The 26570-nt window shown below is 41.5% G+C and overlaps 1 protein-coding gene across 8 annotated transcripts in view; it reads right to left on the reverse strand.

Moving 5' to 3' along the window:
• Positions 1–26570, reverse strand: part of EBF1 (EBF transcription factor 1) — a 382065-nt gene that overhangs the window by 112007 nt on the left and 243488 nt on the right. For 4 of the 8 annotated variants that reach the window (XM_082213736.1, XM_082213732.1, XM_082213735.1 and 1 more), the window contains exons 7-8: positions 20223–20304; positions 4593–4710 (exon numbers count right to left, since the gene is read on the reverse strand). In XM_082213736.1, the coding sequence (XP_082069862.1) occupies positions 4593–4710; positions 20223–20304 (200 nt within the window). Of the gene's footprint in view, positions 1–4568; positions 4711–20222; positions 20305–26570 lie in introns of all 8 variants that reach the window. The other 4 variants (XM_082213734.1, XM_082213730.1, XM_082213733.1 and 1 more) reach the window with 1 other exon arrangement.

Below are 26570 nucleotides of genomic sequence, written 5' to 3' on the forward strand. Positions count from 1 at the left end.
CCTGTGGCACCCCACTAGTCACTCTTCTCCAGGATGAAGAGGAACCATTGATGAGCACCCTTTGGGTTCGGTCAGCCAGCCAGTTACAAATCCACTGAGTGGTAGCATAGTCAAGACCGCATTTTACCAGCTTCTTTACAAGAATATCATGGGGCACCTTGTCAAATGCCTTGCTGAAATCAAGGTAGGCTACATCCACTGCGTTCCCTTCATCTACCAGGCTTGTAATTCTATCAAAAAACAAGATCAGGTTAGTCTGACATGACTTATTTTTCAGAAATCCATGCTGACTATTGGTGATCACAGCATTCCTTTCTAGGTGCTCACAAACTGTTTGCTTAATGATCTGCTCCAGAATCTTCCCTGGTATTGATGTCAGACTGACTGGGCGGTAATTATTTGGGTCCTCTCTTTTCCCCTTTTTGAAAATAGGGACAACATTTGCCCTCCTCCAGTCTGCCGGGACTTCGCCTGTTCTCCAGGAATTCTCAAAGATGACTGCCAGTGGTTCTGAGATCACACCTGTTGGACTACAACTCCAATCATCCCTGACTACTGGTCCTGTTAGCTAGGGATTATGGAAGTTGCAGTCCAACAATATCTAGGAACCAAAGGTTGAGAAAGGCTGCTCTAGAAGGTGACACCTTGTATGATTGGCTCAGTACTATATAGGCAACAGTAGCAAAAATAGGCCTAATTGTAAAACATGTAAGTCTGCTTACTCTTCAGCTATGTAATAATAATAATAATAATAATAATAATAATAATAATAATAATAATAATAATAATAAATGTAATAATAAACTAATAACACACATTGCACCAGAAACACTCTTCTACACAAGACTATATTTGGAAAGAGATCCACAATATCCTGTGGTTATGAGAACAGGATTCCCTGTCCTGAATCTTAAATCTGTGGACCATTTCTGGATATTAGATTTCGTTGGTCACCTCTCATCATCCATGACCATTGGCCATGCTGGCTGCAGCTAATGGGGCTAACAACATATGGAGAGACAAAAGCTTCGCACTGCTCGCATAAAGGCTCTGGGTGAATGGCCAGAGGGGCTGCCACCACCCTCCACAACATCTGGTGTCTAGGGCAGCCAGCTTACTTTGCTTAATTGTTGAGCCAACCCTGAAGTAAGCTACTTCTCCAGCACAATGGTCTCTTAAAAAAGGTGAGCATCCCCCAAGGACTTCCAAACTGTTTCAACTAAGTAAATGGGAAACTTTTGGAGAGTGGCTATAGAAACATTAATTCCAGTTTCAGAAGATAATAGTAGAACTACAGAATTTGGTGTTGACTGTCATGAGCTGAACTGTCAAGAAAACCGCTATAATAAAGTACGATTTCCTTTGCTTTCCCCAAAACATTACCTCATCTCATGGGGTGGAAGTATGGGAAATATTTAGAGCAGATAGTTGTGCTCTAAGTGTGAGAACAGGAATATTTCCAAGCTTGAAGGAATCTAGCGCTGTCTTAGTAACTGGCAGGTATTCATGTGGCCTCCTTGTAGGGGGAAAATATCTCCTTAAAAAATAAAAAAGCAGGCTTTGAAGGACTATGGTTTATGTTAGGACACTTCAAGGATGAATGAATAAATATCCTTTGTATAGCTTTGCGTCTTGCTAATTAATAAAATAACAGTTTGCACATTCCTTAGTAAAATCAGGCAAAAATTATGACAGTGGTTTGTTTATTAAATTAGGTTGTTGGCAGGGATGGAAAAAATCTATAGTATGAGTTATAGCCTAAAAAGTTAAAGCTAAATAAATACAGATGTAAGTTATGTTTACATAATAAGAAACACTGCAGAGCTAAGAATTTTAGGTTAGAAAGTGCAAACTTGTGGACCTGATTCATTATGCATTTTCTGCATAACTACATTTACTCACGTAAGTTGTTCCAGTAATTCTGAATGTATGCAAAGAAAAATGGTAGGGTGTGATGATATCACACTCAAATACTGAGGTGAGAGAATTTCTGTTGAGTATTGATTTATCTAATGATGGGAAAGACCATTTTCACTTTGTAGCTTTTTCCATGGTATTTAGCTTCCTTGACCATCCATGAAAACTAGATTAGATATCAGGCATGAGAAGACTTCCCACACCCCCCCCCCACACCCCCACACCCACACCCACACACACAAACACTGAATGGGAATTGTGAGGAATCAGCACACTAGACACATACCAAAATCTGGCTGAACCTTCCCCTGTGGCTTCACTAACACCACAATCCTATGCGCGTTTTGTCAGAATGAAGCCAACTATATACAGTGGGGTTTACTCCAAGGTACACAGGATCACAGCCTACCTGTGTGAAGTTAGGAATGAGATAGTGAAGTAAGCCACACACAAGTAGGCAGATTCCGATATACCTTGTTTGTGACAACTACCAGCTCTTATAATTACAGTTTACACACTCTATTTTATGACTAAGGTGGCAACAACTCACAGTGATTAATTAATTTGCAATGATTAATATATATAGCAGGGATGGGGATGTTGAAGCACGTCCAGATGTTGACATGCTGCAACACCTGGAGGACCACAGTTTCCCCAGCCATCAAACATTGTATAGTTGCCTTTTAGTTTTTCGGTACTATTTTTAAATGATCGTTTTTTTCATTGCTTATTTTATTTATTCTCAGCAGCCCAGGGAAGTTAGTTAACTACCAGCAACAGACATCCCTAGACCTTCAGTGACTGGAAGAACAACTTGCTCCCATAAGAGCCTGCATGTCTCATCATTTGAGCCTCTTGCTAGCATCCCACTTCTGTCAGAGACTAGGGCTTTTGTTTTGTTTTTAATGTGTGTGTGTGTGTGTGTTTGTGTGTTTTAAAAAAAGGTTTATTATATATTTCAAAATGAAATAAAAAACCAAGAACAGTTGCAAACGACTGCATTTGCGTTATTCATCCATACGAGCATTCAGGATATTATGAATGAAAGGAAAATACATTGTCACGCCATACATACAAATAGCATACAAGAATATACCCTAATCAAGGAGCTTTCTCCAAAGACCACCATGAGAATGTCGGGGAATCCTTGCCTGCTGCTCCTGTCTCATGTAAGATATAAACAGTTGCCATGCCATGCTAAAAATAGAGGGGCTTGTCCTTCCTTTAGCCATGTAGATTTGGCATGTTAGCTTTTCTGCCAGTGCCACTGACCAAACCCAAACACTTCAATTGTTAGGCCTTTTGTAGCATCTGGCATCTTCCAGGTGAGCCACTACAAGCAGAGACTAGATTCGCAGTCACTATGGACAGGTGGCCCAAGGCTCTGGATTGGCTTCCCAATAAAGAACATCTGCCACACCCACCCACGTCTTTTTCAAGGGACAGGTATAACATTTCTGTTTCAGAGCTCTTGAGGGAAGTGTGTGCAGGTGATGAGTACTGTATGTTTATTGACTTATGTGGTTTTGATACGCTGGTAAGAATTTATTGGCCATGTTTTGCATTTTTTTAAGGTCTTGCATTATGGATTGTTAGCTATGTTGGTTTCCTTTTAAGGAAGAATGACAGGACAGATGTGTTTCAAATAAATAAATAAATAAAATTTTATTTTCTCATTTTATAGATGCCAGAATCAGGGTGATAAATGGTCATTTGACCAAGGCTATGATGAAAGTCTGAATTTTTAGATTCAGTTTTAAATGAATATCCAGGTAGCTACAAGAAAGTACTCTATGTCCTAATCTGGCTCTCAGTTATAGGAGGGACGTGTAAATATATTAACATATGATTTTGTTCTGAAGATTGGTTTACTGAAACCTGACCTTGCCTCTTTTTTGAGTCTGGCAACATAATCCTCAAACGAATCAAGTGAGGGCTTCTGTGGATGTCTGGAAACAACCTAAGACTCTGTCCATGGGACAAAGAGGAGAAAACTAACCCATCTCTTAATCTTGCCCTAAATCACAGTATGTAAAATATAACACAAGGAAACCAATTTTGATTATGCCCCATTTTTTTATTTAAAAAAAGCAGACCATTTTGTTCAGTTCTGCTTCTTGAAACACAAGACCCGATTCATACAAACATGTGACCATTGCAACTGTCATGTGATAGCTACAATGTGCCACAGTAAGCGAATCAGTTATTTAAGAATTTGCAAAGAATGCACCGGTCTCCCATGTGCCTCACAGCTGGGAAACTCCAAGAGCCTAAAGTGCTTCCTCTGCATCATAGAAGAGAATTGGGCTTTCTTGGGCATATAGAACACTCTGTGCACAATTTAATTCTCTACATATCCTTTTCAAATGCACTAACAATATCCATACATTTGATGGGAAGAGCTTGCCCACAGTAAGCATTTGAGCCAAAACTCAATGCATGAACTGATTTTGCTGGAATTACCCAAATGCTTAAAAACTATGCGCCAGTACTGAGCAAAGTACTCCTTGGGGAAAAAGAGAGAAGACACTGACCCTCTCATCCTATGATCTCGCTAGGACAGCCAGTAATGGAAGAAAAGGGGGGACCCCCCCACAACCCGAGAGACCCACGGTTAAAGAAGCAATGGTCAACCAACAAAAAATGCCTACCATGTTCCAGATAAGAAGGCGTACCTTCCGAAGGATCAAGCCTTCGAGCCCTCCGACCATGTTTGGAGTTGTTGTGCACAAACATGTTATCCGACACTGCCAAGACATGACCATCCACATTGACTGTTGTAGATACCACAACCTGTGAGTGGGACAACAATATAAGGAAACACTTTAATACAATTTAAAATGAGATGAGCGCAGAGTATAATAAACCCAGAATCTTAAATAACAGCTGGGAGCTGCAGAAAATTGCACAGCTATTTCACATAATAACTAGTGCTTAGACTGTACGACTCTAACAAGAGGTGCTATTGATGAGTGGGTCTTTGGCATCATAGGCTTTTGATGTCGCTTTAAGTCAAATTGCACAGCTTGTAGCTGTATGGCGAAATGTACACTGTTAACCATCATTCTAACAAGAGCACTTTATTAACTTTTTTTTTTTAAGAGCTGACTGAATTTTACCCTACACCATTCTTCAGCATATATGCCAGAAGAGATAAAGCTGCTGTCATTGCAAATGAAAATGTATTTTAAAAAAGAAAAGCAAGTGTGGTCTGCAAAAGTTGGGATGAGAGCAACTGTATTCATTATGCTGTTACAGTTGTAGCTGCCAGGGGTGTTTCCACTCCAAAATTCTCCGGAACAGGGTATGTGTGTCAAAGGCATTTCAGAGCTGAAATGAATAGTGCTTTTCAAACCCAACTAGACCTTTTCCTTAGCAAATAATCAAGTTTGAAATCACACACTTGGCAAACTTTGACTTGTCTCAATTCACTTAAACAACTAAAAATGGAGATACCACGTTGCTGTAATGTGCAGGGCACATGGGACTATTAAGTCACAGATTCTAGTGAATTCAAAAGGATGGCTTGCAAGCACACAGCTGCTCAAATGACATATTTCTCAACAAATTTAAAAACATGTTTCCAGTTTTCATCAGAACCTATTAAACAATACAAGTAAGTGATATTCTTTATGGAGACTCATTATGAAGGTTCAGTCTCTTATCAAAATGACCTCAGATTACCCAATAAGAAGTTCAGATAAAGAATGCTACGTTCTAATGAGATGACTACTGCTGCAAGGGATTGCTGAGATTTTGGTTAGTGATGACGACAAAATTTGTTGCCTGCGATGCTGATTTCTATCCTTGGTTGTACCTAAGCTCTGGTGACATCTTGTATATTAAGGTAAAACTGGACCATTATGCCTTTGCTGAAACCTAAAAGTATGGGGAAGCTTCATGGTCAGCCCCAGGATGTGCTAGCATTAGGCTCTGAAGGACAGCATAGTGCCCTTCAATATGAGAGCGCCTCTTCTTTGATAATGATACACTGCACATCAGCAGCAGCTCCAGGATTAATTTCTTGAGCTTGGTTGCCCTGATCACCTCTTAGCCCATATTAATCACCCATACAAACAAAATGGCAACGTCCCTCTCTCCGCTACTGCTTACCAAGTATTCTACCCAAGAACATGTGCTGCCTTCCAGAACTTTGGCTAAAACAATAAGAAGAAATGACCTACACTTCTCCTTATATTAAACAAGGAAGGGGGATTAAAAATTGAAACCCACTGAGATATGTTTATTCATGCGACCTCTTACAACCAAATATAATAATTGTCTGTTAATTGCAGTTTCAGCTCCCACCTCATGCTTCAACATGTGAAACAGCAATCAGCCGGCTCCTGTTTAATCCACCTATTATGTTGACTAATTAACTTTGCTCGACAGTTTATTTCTTCCTCCATTATCAGGCCCTGTCAGCCGCAAGCACACTGCCGCAAAGGGGGACCTCGGCCCCTTTGATTGATCACCGATAGATTGACATGCAGATTAATTTAATTAGAATCACCTCACTTGAGAAATGAAAGACAATGGCAAGGGGGCTAATAGATCTGCTCTTATAATGAGGCAACCCTCCAGAGCCAAGGCAGAGGATTTCTGATTTATTTTGCTGAATTCCCCAGTCGTTCCAAAAGGCTCTTGCTTTAATTGTTCTTGGTATTGAGAGGCTTTAGCCTCTGAAGAGGTGAAATGCTTTACAAGGATTGGCAAACATTGCTTCAACTCTCCAAGGAAGCTGCTACCCTCTCAAAGTTGCCTGAGCAGGGAGATTTGCTTGCAAAGAATTGCCTTACATTGCTTGAACTGGATAGAAAGGGGAAGGCAATCGAAACAAAACTCTCCAAACAACACTTTATTAACTCTAATAAAATTCTTAAAAACATGTTTTGTCAGATCTTGACCTATAACATTGCTTAGTCGAGCAGTTCCAGCAAAGCAATCCCCCCACCCCCATCAAACTTAATAAGGCCTTTAAGATTGTGAACATAAAATGATTTGTGCCCAAAAATAGTCTGTCAGAATCTTGTTAGCTCATTTCACAGTGTGGTTTAAAAAGGAAAAACCCATTGGGTTAAAACAGGGTCAAAATTATTTGACAAGTTTTGGGAACTTGAATTCTGAAGGAAAAGCCCTAGCCACGTGAGAAGGACTTTTGATATTCCTATGTTATATTCCATTTCACTGTTTAAGTCAGTTTCAATCTTCCCTACAACCACAATCCATAGAAACAGTTTTCCAGTGTGAGAAAAGTCTACATGGGCAAGATTACATGCACACTCCAAAAGGGCATTTGTCCATAACTTGTTTTGCATAACAATAGCTGGTGAACATTTAATGGTGTGTGTATAATACTGAATTGCTTTAATAGGGTAGCTTTAAATGATAGCTCCTACATAATGTATCACATGCCCATTGTTGGCACCTGTCTGTCTTGGGAAACAATGGAGGAGTGTACCTTTTGGGGGTGAAGTAAAATTGTTTGAAGGTTACAGTGCTTGCTGTGGCCATAGAGACCAATATGGGAGAGACATGTTTTGTTGCAGCTGGGGCAGATGAAGGCGTCAGGTTGTGCTGCTGCAGAAGTAGGCACTGCGGTTGCCTATAAGGAATTCCCAAACGGTGGGGTTGATGATACTTGCCTTCATGTCATGTTTGCAGACATCTTTGGTCTGCCAATGGGCTGAATGCCTGAAACCATTTCCCCATAGTGCACGTCCTTGGGGATCCTGCCATCTTCCATTCTGTGGACATGACCAAGCCAGCACAGACAACGCTGAGACAGGAATGCAAACATAGTGGGGATGGGGGCTTGGGAGAGGGCATCTTTGTTTGAAAGAAGTGGTGTCCAACATCTTCCTGACGCAGCACATATGGAAGGTGTGAAGGCATTGCTCCTAATGGCTGCAAGTTGCTCACAACTGTCATGGACTTGTTGGATGCAGAGGAGTGGGAGGAAGGGCACCAGTTGGAGAACCAACAAGGGAACCCTCAGCAGAAGGCGGCTCAGAGCCAGGGGACTGGTGGTGGGATGATTATGATGAGTGGTCAGAGGGAAGAAGACTGGGATGAGGTGTCGGAAGCTGAAGAGGTAACAGGGTTTAGTGAGTGGGAAGAGTCTGTAGCATAGAGCAGTCCAGAATCTGAGGCAGAAGCAGAGTGTGGTCAAGAAGCAGAGTGGAGGTAGGCAACTGAAAAAGCAGGGAATCTCCCGCTCCTGCTCCAGCTTCCCTTCTGCCCAGTCTCCCAGAACACATAGAGAAATGAAGAGGGTAGAGGAAAGAGAGACAAGGCAAAGGAGCCTTTGGCTGCTGGGGAAGGAACTGGGGGAGGAGCCTTAAAGAGCAATGGGAAGATGGGCATCTTCAGTCTTTGCAACTGCCTCAATGGGGCAAGACCTGCTGGGAAGAGCTGCTGTGATCACTAGGCCTGCACCGTTTTAGTTTCTTTGAATAAAGAGTTAACTTCACTGACACTGGATGTTTTATTGCTGACCTGCCTCTGACTCCGGCTTCTGATAATGACTCACTTCCATAAAGCAGGCTGCTCAGCACATGGCAGTCCTTTCTAACCTTTTCTCCCCACCTCTATTCCATGCCTTACAAGTGCAAAAAGGAAGGTAGGGATGGGGAAAATGTGTTATTTCATTTGCTACCAAACAATCCTTATCCCTGACCCTGTTGCTGGAAGGGGTTAGGATGAGGCAGAGGTGTCCCTCCAGTCGGCTCTGCCAGCAACAGAGCTGCACTACCACAAAGGCTACTGCTGCATGCTCTGAAAGCACAAGAATAGCCATTGTAAATCTCCAAAGCAGGGAAACAGAGAGGTGGAGCAGGAGCAGAACTGGGCCAACACTAGATTGGCTGTCTCCAAAGCTGACCTGTTTCCCATTGAGGGACCCAATTTGGCCATCTAAACTGCATCAGCCTGGAGCTGGCACAGGAAAAAAGTTACACAACTGCTTTCTCCGAATACTCTAGCCGACATGAGTGGCACGGCTTCAGATGCAGTGGTGCATCCACTGATTCATTACATCCCAATGGCCTAAATCAGAGCTTCAAATTGCTCTGCCCAGCTCACTTATGTGCTCATGGAGGCTATTTTGAGAACTAACCAAACAGAAATGAAGTGCTTTGCTTCAGAGAGCCCAGTTTCTCATGTAGAAATCCAGCGATCCCTTTTACCAATACCAGGGAGAGCGAAGAAGTCACTTTCATTCCTACAGACAGAGGCCAGCAACATTTCCGGCTAGCTGAAGCAAGAACAGCAACATGTACATATTGCTACGCTGCCATAATCCCCACAGCACTGTGAGATTCCAGGGGTTCCAGGCGCTTATCCAGGGTTTGGGAATGAAGCACAGTGGAGACTGTGGTGTCTTTATAATATATACTGTATAGTTTATTTCCACATATATACAACCTGAGCCTAGGATGGGGGAGCTCTCAAGATTACACTCCAAGAGGGCCCTGTTTCTCACAAGGCTGCCACCTTGGATTCAAACTGCCAGCCCACACTGCTGCCACCCTCCCATTCTGCAGCCTGCAAGCTGCTTGCCAAATGGAACTATTTCTCCTCTTGCTTATATCAGGCAAACTGCAATCCTGAAACTCTACTAATGGCCTTTGTTCTTCTACCCAACTCGGACCTCAGGGAGGGGCTTCACCCATTTCCCAGCTGGCACAGTCTTAGCTTTGCTGATGGCTTTCTTAATAGGTCTTCACCCTTCACCTTCTGCTCTTCTGATGGCCCATCTCTCCAGGCGATTGCTTCATCAGTGAGCCAGCCTGGCTTATATTTTAACAAGCTAAATTCAACATCCGGCACTGGGGCTGGGGTTCCAGATATTAGAAGGGGAGACCAGGCACCCTAAAATTTTGTAACAATACTTTTAATAACAGCTGCCAAGTTAGAATGTGATGCCTAGGAAAGCACTTAGTCAACTTTTCTTTTTAAAAAAAATTATAGACGTATCAAGCAGAAACACCAAGAAAAACATATAACTGTGTACCAAAAAAAGGTCCATAAACTACAACAACTGTGCTAGCCGAATATTATTCTCATTATAGGTCAACTTTTTGCATATTGAGCTGGAAGTATCCCTTCCTTCCGATACTGAGCTATACAGAATCCTATTCCCCACATCTTTATAGTAGAAGCCCGCATAAGGAACTTATTGCAAGGACCATGGCAACCAGGAAGTAGTCACATGCTGTTATGAGGATAGGTAGTGATTTCCTGTCCTAGTGCCTTTATCTTTCTTGACACATAGAATCAAAGAATTGTAGAGTTGGAAGGGATCCTGAAGGTCATCTAGTCCAACCCCCTGCAATGCAGGAATCTCAAGTAAAGTATCCATGACAGATGCCCATCCAGCCTCTGCTAAAGAGTCAAGCACAGGGACGCAGGTGGTGCTGTGGCCTAAACCACTGAGCCTCTTGGGCTTGCTGATCGTAAGGTCAGCACTGAATCCCTATGATGGGGTAAGTTCGCATTGCTCTGTCCCAGCTCCTGCTAACCTAGCAGTTTGAAAGCATGCCAGTACAAGTAGATAAATAGGTACCGCTGTGGCAGGAAGGCAAACGGCATTTGCATGCACTCTGGCTTCCGTCACAGTGTTCCGTTGTGCCAGAAGCGGTTTAGTCATGCTGGCCACACGACCCAGAAAGCTGTCTGTGGACAAACGCCGGCTCCCTCGGCCTGATGTGAGATGAGCGCTGCACCCCATAGTTGCCTTTGACTGGACTTAACCATCCAGGGGTCCTTTACCTTTTGCCTTACTTTAAATAGTCAAGCTAAAGACACAAGCTTAAAGAATCTCACGGGCTATGACACTGTCCTACTGCTGTCCCAGAGCATAGGGCTATTAGAGAGGAATACCCTCAGGACATTTTCTCCAGTGTCGAGCCTACCTATTATTTTTATTACTAAAATTACTAACTTTATTCATAGATCTCAGGGAGGTTCACAACATAAAATTACAACATAAAATATACAATAAAATTAAGGACAAAAACAGGCCAATAATCCCCCCTCCCATAACATCAGATGTCCATCGGCCAAAGGCCTGGTTGAAGCACAGCGTTTTCGCCTGGCACCTACCTCAGGGATGGAGGCCACAGCAAGCTACAGGATTTCTCAGATGGGGAAAACTTCCACTGAAAAAAGCAAACACAAAAAGGCAGCTTCAAGGATTGTTAAGTTCCCAGCACATTTTGAGTATGGCTTCATCAAAGGAAAATTATCATTTTTGCTCCTTCGTAAGAAAAACTGCTCCATAAAAGCTACATGCTACCACTGCTTTAAGAAGGCTGATTAAGGAACAAATATGAGCATTTTGCCCCCGATAAAAGACATACTCAAAATGCATTGAGAATTCACCAAACTTTCAGCTGTCCTTTTATATTTCCTTTTTCCCCCTGTGGATTTTTAAAGCCACTTTCAATAACCCTTCTTCTTGTTAAGACCTTAACCACCTGAAAATGGTATCTAAATACAAAGTATAAGAGACAGAAAAAAAGGAACAGAAAAGTGTGTTTTGGGGGACCAAGTCCAAGAAAGGTTTTAAAAACATAACCACTTAAGAAATATTTTGTTTAAAAGAAATAAAATACAATGTCAAACAATTCTATGACAAGGGCCCTGGACCTTCAGTGCAAACTATTTTGTTCATAGGAGTGCATGAACAGTGAGCAACTTTAGCTACCAGCGTAATCTCACTGAGATCAGTTACTTAACTTTCCCTGCCCACAACATCTGCAACATCAGGCACTCAACCTAAGCCATTCATCTTTAAAATATGTTTTGAATTGCAGTAACAGACTGTTGCTACCTAGTTCCCTTGAATAGAATTTGATTTACTACAAAGATGCCATGCTGGGGGTGGGCTGGGCTCTTTTGGAGTCATTAAGAGAAAATACTATAAAAGGAATCCCCTAGAGAAACTGTTTCTAGGGTCAGGAAATGTGAAAAAAATAAAAGTGGTTAAGTGGTGGTCTACTTTAAGAAGTGATTATTCACAGTGCACCTGTAGGAAAAGAAGAAACTCTCTACTGATTCTTTTTAGAGAGACAGACAGAGAGAGGGAGAGAATTCAAAAGTTTGATTACTATAAAGGAAAAAGAAATATTTGGCCTACGTGTTATTTAAATATTAATGCCCTCTGCCTAAGCAAAAAGTAATACAGTATCTAATATGCACTGAATACTTTCCAAACAGCCTTCACAAGTTTATGGCTAAAATTCACAAATCTATTTACTTTAGAATAATCTTACTAAAGTCAACAGGACTTCTCGGGAGCAAGTGTGTTCCAAATATGGTTTGCGTGTATTTCTTGAAAAGGAAACAATTTATTTTATTTTTTTAATGAGTGGGATGCGTTTCAATCAAAGCACATGCAAAACTAATTTGTAAAGGAAACAACTTTTGTTTCAGCTTTTTAAAAAAATGAGAGCAGGAGGTGTAGAGCAGGCAGTGAAGCAACTTTGAAAAAACAACAACAGGCCAACACATGAGGGGGGAAGCATATTGCAGTTTAAAAATTGATTAATGAGGTGCTGACAAACTCATATAAACACGGGGACAGGCAGGCCTGCCAAATCTCAAACCTATCGAAATGTTGTGAAGAAAATGCAGTTTTTAATTTGGGACAGGCAAACATAGAGGGGAGGAAAATTGGCTTTAGCATCAAATCTTCATAGATTGTTAGTTTTCAAATGTATGTGCAGCACTGCAGGTTAGCAGACTGCTAATAAAAATATCAGATTGTGTGTGTGGGGGGGGGGTGTTAGTTAAATTTGTGTATCCTAAATTTACTGTTATTTGCATTCCTCTGTGTACATCCTTCTTTTGCATTATTAAATAGCTCAGTTGCAAATGTTCTGGAAGCTAAAAAATCTTCTGGAAATGAAAAGTAGAGGTTAAGAAATCAATCTGTTTATCTGAGTTGGTTAACGGAGCCTATTTGTTAGGGTGCACCACCCAATATTTCAAGATTAGGAATCACATTACTCCTCATTTTTAACCACAGCCCATTAGGTTTCGCTAGCCAATTAGTTTATGTCCATTCCTGGTATTTTCAGTAATCTCCATTTTTACTGGAAGCAAATTTATACTTTTGTTTACACTTCTAAACACTGTGTGGAAGAGGCTGGAATGACTTTTGGGCAGACTACTCCTCGCAGTACACATCTATTATTATTTTGACTCAAGTCCCAGCTTTAGCAGGATATTAAAGGCCCAGCCTAAATTTAGGTAGATGCTTTGAGACTACTAACATGCAGTCTCCTCTTGCTGTTCTTTAAAATTAGATATATAAAAAGCCATTTGCGTATCTTGTAAAGCAGTGAAACAGCAACAAACGCTACTCAAATCAGAGGAATAGAAGTATCTGAGGCTCTCTCTGGGTTTGGATGTACCATTCAGGAAAATCCACCTTTTGTTTCTCAGAACTAAGATACAGGCACAAGCTTGTGGAGGAAGGAGGCAGTTCTGCAATGTAACAGCAGAAGCTGGCTGTGCACAGTGCTGACTGGCTGGTGCCTGTGCAGTAATGAACCTCCCCCCCCCCAACTTTGAAACGCTATCAAAATTGGCCATTGTTTTTAAAAAAGAGTCTTCAGGCATTTTTAGAAGATGTTCAGAAAACTGAGCTCATTCTGAACCAGCCCATTAGTACTTTTAATTACACACTTCAGCATACTCTTAGAAATTCACAGAAAACACAGGTGCCTGTTTTCCCAGCAATATCATTCCTGTATTGTCAGTTGTCTGCCTGACTGATAGGCAAAATTCTAACCATACATTTGCTAATAATGAATTGTAGCAAACCCAGGGAAGGAGCAAACCAATAATCTTTTCAGTTGTCGTTTTGTGATGATGCAACAGGTACTTCCCCCCAGTAACGACATAATTCACCCAGTAATTTATTCCTGAGAATCCAAGGTGTTGTTTTAAAATTACTCATTTTTAGCACGATATCACCAACAGTAGTGCATTTATTTCCTGTGTGAACAGACACAGTGCTATGGTCTCACCTACTTTGGATGGAGTGGTTTTTGATAGGGTTGATGACCTCAGCTGCCTCCGTTACCTGGCTAGCAACACTATGCAACTCCACCTTTCTTCATTATCTCTCCAAAGTTATATTGGTCCCTAATTAACAACTTAAGATGGGCTACATACCCATCTCCCGGTAATACATCATCCTGCTGTATGACAGAGGATATATGCCATCTAATTCCATTTGGCACCCTGGTTCTTTCTACTTCCTCACCTCTGCAACCAACTCTTTAATAAGAACTGTTGAGTCATGCTGCAGTTTACTTGAAAGGAGCTGTCTGCTAAATGCTTGTTTCTAAATCTGGACTGAGGTGAACGAAGTTAACCTGAAATGTCCAAAGTGGGGAGGGCAAGCAGGTGCTGAGATGGAAGACAGGAGGAACTTGATGCGTCACAAAAAGGAAGCCATGACATAGCCAGGTGGGAGCAGCTAATCCCATGCAAGGAGCCTCCAATATGAAAAGAAGCGCCTACCCTATTGCACTTCTTGCTAGACCAAAATAAATATACAGCATCAACAGGCATCCTTATTTTGTTTGCTGTAATGTTCAAGCAACAAGTCCAAAGACTTGGGGTGGGACCAACGATTAAACTGAACCATTATTCATAAAAATAGGAATGCTCTGTCGCTTAATGCATTTCTGCACACTTTACCGCCACGCTGAATATTAAAGTATGAGGAGTGATTTGCTCTGCCGAAAGTGATTAATTTCTTTAAAATGCGAAGGTCACGCTAATTGACATGACCTGTGTAATTAAGCAGTCTCTGTTTACACACGGAAAGCTTGACTGCTGTGAGGCTGGGCTTGCCTGACAGAATGTCTTTACGAGTCAAGAGATCAACAACCCCTCTTATGTCCTACCTAGTCACCTACACAAGCTCCTGATTGCTCTTCTGACAGAACATGCAAGAGCATTACCATATGAAAATCAGCTCACATCTTGGGGGAGTTGCAAACTGGCAGCACGTAGGTAAGCACAAACTGTTGCTTTGACAGACTGCGGTCCTGGCTGTTCACGCTAGATTGCCCTGTTTGCGAGAGCATGTCTGACTGGAGGATATTCTTACAGAATAACCGATGTTTAATAAATACGAGGCAACAGTGGCAGAGACGGAAGGGAAACAGATGGAAGGCCCTTAAGAATGCTGTGTAGAAATCTGCAAATTCCATGTGGAAATAGCAGAAATTATATGGCCTGGAAAACAAAAGCTAGTCAAACAAAACTGTTCCACTTCCAGGTAACATGACATTAACTGTGAGGGAAATACAAACTTGCGGTCATAAATATGGCCTTCACTTTATTTATTTATTTATTGCACATTCCTCCAAGGAGCTCAGGAAAGTGTAGGATCTTACCCAATCTGAGGTAGGTTAGTCTAGCCCTAGATATTCGAGTCTGCACTGAAGTTCAACACTGCATCCACTACAAAAACTGCTGGACCACCAGGTCTTCTCCTCAATGCTCCTACTCTAAGCACGCAGCAGTGCAGGGTGAGTCAGAAGATGCTGCTTATCAGGCAGTAACATAGACCACCCTGGGGCTTTGCTGGAGCAATTATCTTATCAGTCACTCCCTGCTCCAGGTGGTTCCACTGCTGACTCCACCTGCTGGTCCTTTGGGGCTCTTGTGGAAGACCCAACAATTCTCCCTCATCCTGGAGCCAGTCCCTATGCCAGAAGTTGGGAACTCTGGAACAGGTCAGAAATGCCCAACTACTGCAAAAACTTAACTTCTCATTTACCCTCAAACTCCTGAGTATGTCCAGCTGTTGGGACCAGAGTGTTCCCAACACTATTTGCTTTACTTGTTTTTGTTTTTGCAAACTGCCTTGAAATCATTGATATAAGGTGGCATATAAAGGTTTTAAATTAATAAACAGAAAAATATGCAGAGGGTAAAGCATGTTGTGCAGATGCCTGATTATCGTCTTCCAAAGAAACTACTCTATTCTGAACTTAAAAATGGAAAGTGTAACACTGGTGGTCAGCAAAAGAGGTTGGAAGACTGTCTCAAGGCAAATTTTTAAAAATGGAGTATAAGCACCAACAATAGGGAAACACTTGCCTGCGAGCGCTCCAATTGGAGAACAGCTTTTACCAAAGGTGTCATGGGCTCTGAAGACACTCAAATTCAGAACACAAGGTAGAAACGTGCAATCCACACCGTGATCAACTCCCACCCAGAAACCAATGTCGCCACTGTGGAAGGACTTGTGGGTCCAGAATTGGCCCCCACAGTCACTTACGGACTCATCGTTAAAACCATGTTTATGGAAGAAAATCTTACTTGGCTACGAGTGATCACCAAGGAAGAAGGACTACTCTATCCAACCTATGGGCAGTTAGGAAATGACCTATGAATAGTTTCCTAGTGACACTCTTTCATATTACAGAAATTGAATATGGGTAAAAGCTTAGCAAAGATTTTGTTCCAACCATACGCTGTAAGAGTTCTATCAAGCATTTTTTTCCAACTTAGCTTCAAATTAAGTCCAGAGTGGTAATTAACGGAACAATTGACAATAAATTTTGGATAATAGTCCTTTAAGAATTTAATGGTTATTTACTAGCTTTTCAAAGTCAGTTAAAGCTGTTCTGAATGTTCCATCTTTTACTCCATGTTTAAGTAATCTCCAAACTGAAAATATTGAAACAATTGGGCTTTTTTTCGCTATTTACATTTTTCTTAATTATATGGCACACTGATAGTCAAAAAGTGCATAATTAACAGGGCTGTCCTATGCATGTTTACACAAAAGTGAGACCCACTGTGTTCAGTGAGGCTTTCTACTTGTGTGTTTAGAATTATAAACCTTATGTAAGCCCCATTTAACTATGTGAGATGTACCTTTGAGTCGGTATGCATAGGGTGCTTATTAGCCTAATAATTCCATTATCTCATATGGAAGATCTAAATATTAAAAATAAGGGAAATCAACACAAATACACAAACACTTATGGCTTAAAATAATCCTAGCCAGTGCTTTTTTCTTTTAAAAAATGTTTAGGGGTACTCTCATTTTCCTACTTATATTGAAATACTGCCCCTCAATGAGGCCAAACTTAGATTCACAAAATGAAAAAAAAAGCACTGATTCTAGCCTACTCCTGCATTTCTAACGCTGAAGGTATAAAATCCACATCTTGCTACTATCTAGTTCTCTGTTTTAATGTAGCATGTTTCCCATATATTTTATGACCTAACAGTATAGAAATACTTTATATATAAATTATACCATAAAGGTTGCCCATCAAAATCAACCACATTTTTTGTATTTAAATAATTTATTGTTTTTGATCTTGCGGTGTTACAGTAATAATAATAATAAATTGTGCCAGGCTGTTCCACCACTGTCATTTGGCCAAAAAAAAAAAAAAGTTTTTATAGAAGTATGGCCAACTCTATGGACAATTGATATAAAAGATCTGAGCAGTTTACTGCAACAGAAGAGGCTTATGTCTCTTCTGGTGGGGAAACCTACATATGGGCAGATTAGGGTACTTTTGTTTGTTTCAGAATTGTTTGTGAACTTCACCTTGTACATTTAGAACAATACCTCCAGTCCATACCTGTTTGGGGAGGTGAAAACGTCAGCACACAGTGTGATAGGAGGATCATAGCAAAATGGATTATTATTAAGGTCTTTTCTGTTTTTCCCCCTTATCACTCTGTCTTCTTTGCCTTATATGGTGTGACACTGTGAGATAGGATAGGCTACCAATCCCAAGAGGGGACGCGGGTGGCGCTGTGGTCTAAACCATTGAGCCTAGGGCTTGCCGATCAGAGTGTCGGTGGTTCGAATCCCCGCAACGGGGTGAGCTCCCGTTGCTCGGTCCCAGTTCCTGCCAACCTAGCAGTTCGAAAGCACGTCACAGTGCAAGTAGGTAAATAGGTACCGCTCCGGCAGTAAATGGCATTTCCGTGCGCTGCTCTGGTTCACCAGAAACGGCTTAGTCATGCTGGCCACATGTCTGCGGACAAACGCCAGCTCCCTCAGCCTATAGAGCGAGATGAGCGCGCAACACCAGAGTTGTCCATGACTGGACCTAACAGTCAAGGGTACCTTTACCTTTACTTTACCAATCCCAAAAGGCAAAGCTTAAATAACGTTTGTCTTATCAAGCTAAACAGATTCCACTAGCAGCCATGTAGGCATTCTACAGTAGCTCAGTAATAGAGAAATCCAAATCCTGGCCACCAAGGGGTAGAGAGAGAATCAGGGGATCCACCAGTGGTGTCCAAAACCCTTTCTCCCAGCTGACCTGGGCAGAAGATGAGGGTGATTCTTTTACACTTTTTTGGGGGGGCTGTACCAAATCCAGACTGGCACAACGTGGGGGATTAGTAGGGGATTGGATTTTGTGGATCCAAAGCCTCTGGCACACCACACTGCCCCATTTTGGGGGGGTTTACTACTGGCTTCTATCGGTGGGAGAACTGGCAGTTGCAAATATCCACAAATTACGGTGAAACGCAGCAGCAGAGGCTGCCTCACTTCTCCTCATCTCCACCAATAGAAGCCAGTAGGGAACAACATCTGCCTCCCATCCCAAACCATCCAATACCCCATCAACATGCAAAGGAATGGTGCTAGTGTTGAAGGCAGAATTGTACTGGGCCACTAAGAGGCAGTTTTATCAAGCAGCTAGTGTGTTCACATTGGCAGGTCACAGCTTGCACAGACTTGAGAGAACGAATGAAATACTATTTTTTTTTCAATTTGGGTTTTAGAACTAGAAAGAGGCAACATTTGTTTAGCTTGTTGATTTACGGAATTAAAATCAATTGAGAACTAGCATCTGTATTCCTTCAGGTAATTTTACAGTCCAGAGTTTCCCATCCTGTGACCTGCAAGTGGGGTGCAAGTGGCCTTATTACTAAACACAAATTAATTATCGCTTGTAATCCTTCACTGGTGTGATGTTACAACTCTTACAGCTTTTTGTTTTGTTGGTACATCATATTGCTATGTTCACACTTGTAACCAAATGTCAGAAAGGCTACTCTTGTATTCCCATAAACAAAACTGTGAATACTGTCGGTACCATAAATATTTCAATGAATTCCATATTAATATGGGTGCTAAGTAAATGGTTATAAAATAGGCAAACTTACACTTCAGGGGAACAAAACAGACAGCTGCCAATGACCTAAGGTCCAAAATTCATATGACAATACAGTGGTGCCCCGCAAGACGAATGCCTCGCAAGACGGAAAACCCGCTAGACGAAAGGGTTTTCCGTTTTTGAGCTGCTTCGCAAGACGATTTCCCCTATGGGCTTGCTTTGCAAGACGAAAACTTCCCTGGTGGCTTTGGACCACTGCCACCACTTCTCTGGTGATGGCACAGGCGCCTCCACCCCTGTAGCCATCAGAGAAGCTGCTGCCTCGCAACCTGGTGGTGGGGGAACCTGGGCCAGATTTAGGTTTGATGAGGCCCTAAGCTCCTGAAGGTAATGGGGACCTTTATATGTCCAGCTGTCCTTTGTCAACAAATTGTTGCTGTTTTTTTGTGTTGAATATATGCTACATGATAATTTATGGACGTTAACAGGTATCTAAAGCCATTTGCACATGCAGAATGTAGGCACCCTATATATAGAAATGAGGAAACCAGTGATATTTTAGGGAGCAGGCTAGCAGGCAGGGCCCATTACTTACATCATAGGAACCTACACAACACAAAACACTGCTGCTGTATGAAGGTTTTATTTTATTTGCTTTTTATCTTATATTTTGGAAATGTACATCCAGGTTTGTTTTTTCTTTAATTTTTTGGGGGGGCCCCAAGAGAATGGGGCCCTAAGTTATAGCTTGTTTAGCTTATACATAAATCCGGCACTGGGGGAGACCAGGAAGTGGCATCTTCCCATTTGGCCTCAGGTGCTGAAAGGGGAAGGGCCAACCCTAGTTCAGATTCGTTGTTTTCGAGCTGGCATTCTGACACTTCAGATCACAGAGCAAAGCCTGGTGGCTTACAAAATGCAAATCCTCGCCATTTCCCCCCATATCCCAACTCTTATTTATTTTTTATAATTTATATCGCACCTTTCCCCATTCAAAGGGTGAACCAAAGCGACTCACAGAAAATACATCAAAATACAATGCCAAGAACAACGATAAAATGCAAAACGTAACTTTCCGAAAGAACTATGTAATCATTTTACATAGGTTGACAATCTTCCCAGCCCACATCATTTAAACATTATTTATCTTAAGGGGGGGGGAGTGACACTGACCTGAAATCTTCGCATGTCTCGAGGGTTTCCTGCATTTTTTAGGCAGTTCTGGTTACATTTAAGAAAAAATTTCAAGAAGAACCTGTTGGAAAAAGGATATCGTGTTGAGTATACCAGTTGTTGACAAGTTGCCCCAATACACCCCTTGCTCACCCAGCAAACAATTTATATAAAATTATCTGTCCACATGTACCACATGGATAAAGACTGTCTTCTCACAGTTCTAACACACCAGACCAATGAGCCAAAATAAATAGGCATAAACTTAACAAAAAATTATTCCACCAAAAAGCAAAGTCATTATCTGTCTTCTAAAACATGCCGCTTGAAACTTTCATCACACAACAAGGGTACAGAGGAGAAAATGAAGCCGCCATTTCCATGGAGTCTGACGGCTGGCAGTCACAACTACAGAATTCCAGAAATGATCATATTTCCCTACTACTTGAAACAGTTATGCATTTGGGGACGACAAATTGGCATATTTTTCACTGTCACAATTCTGGCTCCCACATACTATAATTTACAGAATTCCAAAATGTGTTTATGATGAAAAACATTTGTGCATGTAATACTGTACAGGGAGCGCGTGTGATTTCAGCTAAGGCATTAAATACTAAATGTTCTCTCAAGGTAATCTTGCAGCTTCATTGCTTCTCTCACCTGTGGCCCTGCATCTTGGGTTGCAAAACTGCTGCTTCTACCATCATTATGCATTTTACTTAATAGAAAAATGGCCCTAGTAATGATACTAGTGTTGTTAGTATTATTCAATCGTAATATCCTTTCAGTGCATTTTAAAAGTATGAGGAATATGGAGATGAGATGGCAGTCACTGGCAATAACAATGAAAGATGTCAACTTCCAGGCTTTAACAACTCCTAAGCACTAAATCCTAAACCCCCAACTCCTATCAGAATTTCTGCCTCCCATTTTGTCTCCTTACTAGTTATTCTGGCTTTATAAACTGTTTTCCTCCCCTCTGTGATATGAAGAAGTTGATGTTGTTCTTGGTTTACTTGTTTTTTCTTGTCGTATGTCTTAGGGGAGATGTTCTCACCCCTGCACTGAAACTATCTGAAAACAGACTGGTAGGCAGCTGCAACACACCTGCACAAGTGGGGGTACAGACACACAAAAGTCATTAAGTACTGTCACTAGAACAATAGCTGTGTTGATCTGTTGTATTTCTTCTTCTTTTTTAAAGCCTCTGTATATTTGAGAGTAACCTCATCAAACCCAGTAGGCTCCACTTCTGGGGACACATGCAAAAATTGGGTATTCTAATATGTGGTAGCCATTGTGAAAATTGAAGCCGGTGACCTATATTTATTTTAGTTATTCCAGTATACTTCTGTCTCTGGCTCTGCCTATAGTCATCACTAGCTCCACCCACTCTCACCCTGCCATGACCTGTGATGGAATGAGCCCACAGCAGAAACAAGATTGTACACTCACCCTACCTCCATACTACAGTAATGAATGGAAATTAATACACAACAGGAAAACATACTTAAATAAATGGGGGAGATACCATTATATAGATGCAGTTGGGTGGTCTTTGATGCCTTAAATAGGCGTTCTTACTATGGACGCTTGTCAAACAAAAGAAAAAATGTGCTAGCTAGGATGAAGTCCTCTTTCACTAAATTTGCCAGCAATTAGAGCGGTCAACTTATTAAAGGTTGTAGTCAATCAGCAGCCTTGCATTTAACTGATAAATCAATTGATTCACCATTTAAAAATTATTTCAGTATCTCAGTACAGGTTACATTCTAAGGGTCATTACTGAAGTTTTTCCCAAACTAGCAGAAAATTATAAAGCATATCAAAAATATTTCAACAGATCTACTAAGTGTTGCTTGTTTATATTTACAGTGGTGCCACACAAGACGAATGCCTCGCAAGACGGAAAACTCGCTAGACGAAAGAGTTTTCCGTTTTGGAGGTGCTTCGCAAAACGAATTTCCTATGGGCTTGCTTCGCAAGACGACAATGTCTTGCGAGTTCCTGCTGGTTTTTTCCCTTCCCCCCTCCTTTTTCTAAGCCGCTAAGCCGCTTATCAGCTGATCCGATCAGCAGATAAGCCGCTAAAAGCCGCTAATAGCGCTAATAGCGCTAATCTGCTAATCCGTCAATGGGCTTGCTTCGCAAGACGAAAAAACCGCTAGACGAAGAGAATCACAGAACGGATTCTTTTCGTCTTGCGAGGCACCACTGTATTGTTGTTGTTGTTGTTTTACACACACACACACACACACACACACACACAGTGGTACCTCCGGTTGCGGATGGGATCCGTTCCGGAGCTCTGGCCAGATCCCGAGGTTTCCACAACTGGAGGGACCGCTTCTGCGCATGCACAAGCGGCGAAACACTTCTGGGTTTGTGGCTTTCGCAACCCAATGTTTATGTTACCCGAGGGTAACGTAAGCTGAGGTGCTACTGTATACTGTATATATATCGCTATATAAAAAGTACCGAAGTGGTTTACAACAATATCTATATACAGTACAAACCACATACATATTTCAAATCAGAGGCCATCAACAAACTTTGATGGTTACTTTATACAGCAATATAATGCTTTGCTCACAGAGTACTCTTTTCAGTGTTGTACATCATGCTGCTTTAAAAGCTAAACTTTAATCTGTAATTAATTCTAACAAAAGAATACAACATGTTGCATAATTCAGTTTATATTTTTGTCTGGGGAGGGAAAGGGATGCTACAAATATGTATTAAAAAGGTGATTCGGTGAGCTCCAGCCACAAACATTCATGGGTAATTATAAATACCAGCACGAACACAAATATCCCTTTCCTATTACTCCCATGAAACATCCTTTTGGCTGAGGCCTATAAAATAACACAGAGGGAGAAGCTAGCTGCCACTCAAAGCAAAGAGAAGGGGGGGACCCCACATACTTTCCTACACTACCTGCCTCAAGTCGGAGGCCCCTCATCTACTTAGTGCCATCTGTAGGGATGAAGCGGTGCCCTAGGAACAACTAAGCCAAACGTATATGGCCTATAGAGGATCAGCTCAAGGGCTGGGGAAATGAGAGAGGCACTTGATTTTGTATGGAGACATGCTTGTTCTGTAATAGAAACTCACTACTTTGGGTATGGCTCCCTCCATAGCTCAGTGGAAACTAGCTGTAGCCTGTCTTACCTATGTAGCAGCTCTTAGCTGCTATGCTGAGTTGTTCACAAATAAGTACAGCTTCCGAAGCTCTCCTGACACTCCTGCTGCTTCCTGGTATTAGGACAAACCTGTTGCAAGGTTTCTTCCCAAACCCACAGGATGCCACAGATTTGCCCAGCAACTTCAGTGTCCTAACTCCTTCCCATAAACAAATGAGATATACCCTAAAGACTCTGGTGCTAATAATGCACACCTCCAATCACTCTGTAAATTGCTGTCAGCTGAATCCAATTTCTGATTACAGCTTGGGTGTTGATTAATACACAGTTAGGCAAATTACCTACACCCAGAACGGAAAAGTGAAGAAGAAATTTAGCTTTGCTTACAGAAATAGCAGTACACAGAATGCTTAAATGCAGGATACTTTGAGTTCCCCACTATGCGCAAATCAGTGGAGCAGTCTCATGTCCCTGGCACAGTTTGCCCAGAAACAATGCTGTGTTTTATAAAGCAAAAAGACAGAAACCGGACAAAAAAATATTTCCCTGTTTTTCACCATTAGAGATTGAGGAACAGCTGGCCACAGATTATGGGCTACTTTCTTAATAGTGTGTGGGGGGGAACACCTCAACTTAAAAAAATAAACCAGAAGGAGGTCTTGACCAAAACACAATCATAAATACATTAAATTCTAGCATAACTAGGGAAGACCATGAAATATTTGGGGTAGTTGTTAAATCTTCACGTATAGGTTAATTAGTTTAATGATGAGAATATAGCCAATATATTTTGAAAATGAGAGAAAGATATATATATATATACACCATAAATGTAAATGTGTCTACTCCAGATTGTGTGTTATAAACACATGCAAAGAAGCCCCAGCATAGATGAAAGGAGGGCTGGGAGGGCTCTGTTTGTTTACACTAAATTAAAGACAGACATAAGTTACTGCATTGTCCCGTCAAGTGCAGCCTGATATCCAATATCAGTAAACTGGCACTAGCTGGTGTTTGCAGACCGGGGGAGGTGGGGGGGGGGAGAGAAGGGCTTTCTAAGCCTCTAATGGCCAGCTGTGACTTTGAATGTGCAGAAAGAACTGTCAGCACAAATAATGGCATCTCAAATCCAGACAACTGCTTGCCACCAAGAGGTGGTTTGTATTTGTGCCAAAATGGATTCTGAGAGGCCAGCAAAGAGGTCTTTAATTCTACCAAAGAAAAATGAAATGCGGCCGGGGCTGGGCGGGGGGGAGAGAAGTTCGGGATCTTACATTTTGTGGATGAGCACTCGATGGCTCTCCTGTCAGCAGCTCATCGTTTAGCTCGCCAGCTATGAAGGGCATGGACATTAAATCCCTCTTGCCCTAAGCTGGCCCTGCCGCGTGGAATGCTGGCAGAATCCTGAGCTCGGTCTCCTGCCTGCTGAAATGAAAAGCCTGGCCATCTGTTGGGAGGCAAAGATTTCCCTGTCAACTGATGCCTGCTCAGAGCCTCCGACAGGCCCTTATGTGGCAAAGTCTCTCAGAAGCCCTTATTCTTTGGGGAAAAGTTTGCTTTGCCCCAGAGGCTTGCTGGAGAATTCTTCGGAGTTTTCCAGAATGTAGGAGCCAAGCAGCTGACCAGTTTGGCCTGCCCTTCCCTAAAGGAATAGATTACCAAGAAGGGGAGGTGAGTGTAATAGTTAAAAATATCTTTACTCACAGTCAAGTGTGTGCTTTCAACAAGCTCCACAAATGGAGGAAAAGATTGATCATGTTAGCTAGTACAAGGCATGCATGAATGTTAGGGGCAAACGTGTTGGCTAATTGGCCAAGGAGGCTATTTGCAAAAAGATAAATTTAAAAAATGGATACCATTTCATTTCATTTTGCAAAATTCCAGGCTTCTTCTGCTTTACAAAAAAAAAACAACTACTGCAAGTAGTTTGACTAGAAAAGTGGTATTAAATAAAACAAGTGAAAAGCAACATCTCCAGCGTAGGCTGTATGTGTGGAAACAGACTAGATATAGAGATAGTGTGTGGACTGGAGAACAGGAATTGGTATAGTTCATAGAACAGATGTGTCTGCTTATCTGTCTTTCCTTTGGCCAGTGCTATTTCTCTAGAAAAAGAGGTGCTGGAACACACCATGAACACCTCCCTCGCTCTCTTAGAAGGGCAATGGCGCCCACCTGAGAGGTGCCAGAACTGAGTTCTGGCTGAAAAAGGCCCCACCCTTTGCTAATTACAAATAGATAAATTTTTTACTTGTGTGGTAGAGGCTGGGGATAATCGTTAATAGCAATTGTGGCAGGGATGCCTGATGAATTTGTTCTCTGAAAATTCTGAGAACATACCTGCTCCCACTCCTCCAGGAACCCCTTTTCCCCATCGCAGATCTACAATTCTCTGAGTTCCGTAGGAAGAGGGGTTGACAGTTAAACCACACTGTAGCTCTGTGAGAGGGAATGGGAGACACCTAACAACTCTCAGCACACTTAACTATATTTCTCGGGATTCTTTGTGGGAAGCCATGAGTGCTTAAAGTGGTATGATACACTTTTCAATGTATAATGCAGATGGGGCCTAAAGTGTGGCTCAGAACTTGGTTTATCTATTGGCTTTCACACTTCCCATGTACTCTAATGTATTTTTTGGCTCAAAGACAACATAGCAGAATATGCTTTTATATGCATATTAGGGGAGGAAAATACTTTACGTATTTAAATGTGAATTTTCTTGCACTTTTATTTTTACAATCAGTTTGGGAAAAGGATAAAAAAATTTAACATAAACTTGATTAAAATTATATTTAGGGGGCAAAGAAATGGGTTTTTGCATATGGCTTAGGTGCCTGTTTAATTTTAGAGCAATTCTGGAAAAGGCTTGCAAATGGACCTGAACATCTCTGATTTATTCCTTTTTTAAAAAAACATTCCAAACAACAAAAACAGAGTTTTATCCCTCTTATAACACATTTATTTTTGTTTGTTATTGAATGGACAAATCATATCTTCAATGAAATTTTCAACTACAGGTGGATGCAGAATGTGAACCTTAGAATTGTAAACTAACACACTATTCTAAAGTGAAAATTACATTGATGTATAACAGAATAAAGTAATTAGCAGGCGTGTGTATTGGGTCTGGACAGATTCCGAAACCTGAAATGAATCAGGCAGCTTCAGAGAGATCTGGGACTCTTCCAAGGTAAAACGG

This window comes from Podarcis vaucheri (genome assembly GCF_965113315.1).
Source record: "Podarcis vaucheri genome assembly, chromosome: 2".
Taxonomy (NCBI): Eukaryota; Metazoa; Chordata; class Lepidosauria; order Squamata; family Lacertidae; genus Podarcis; species Podarcis vaucheri.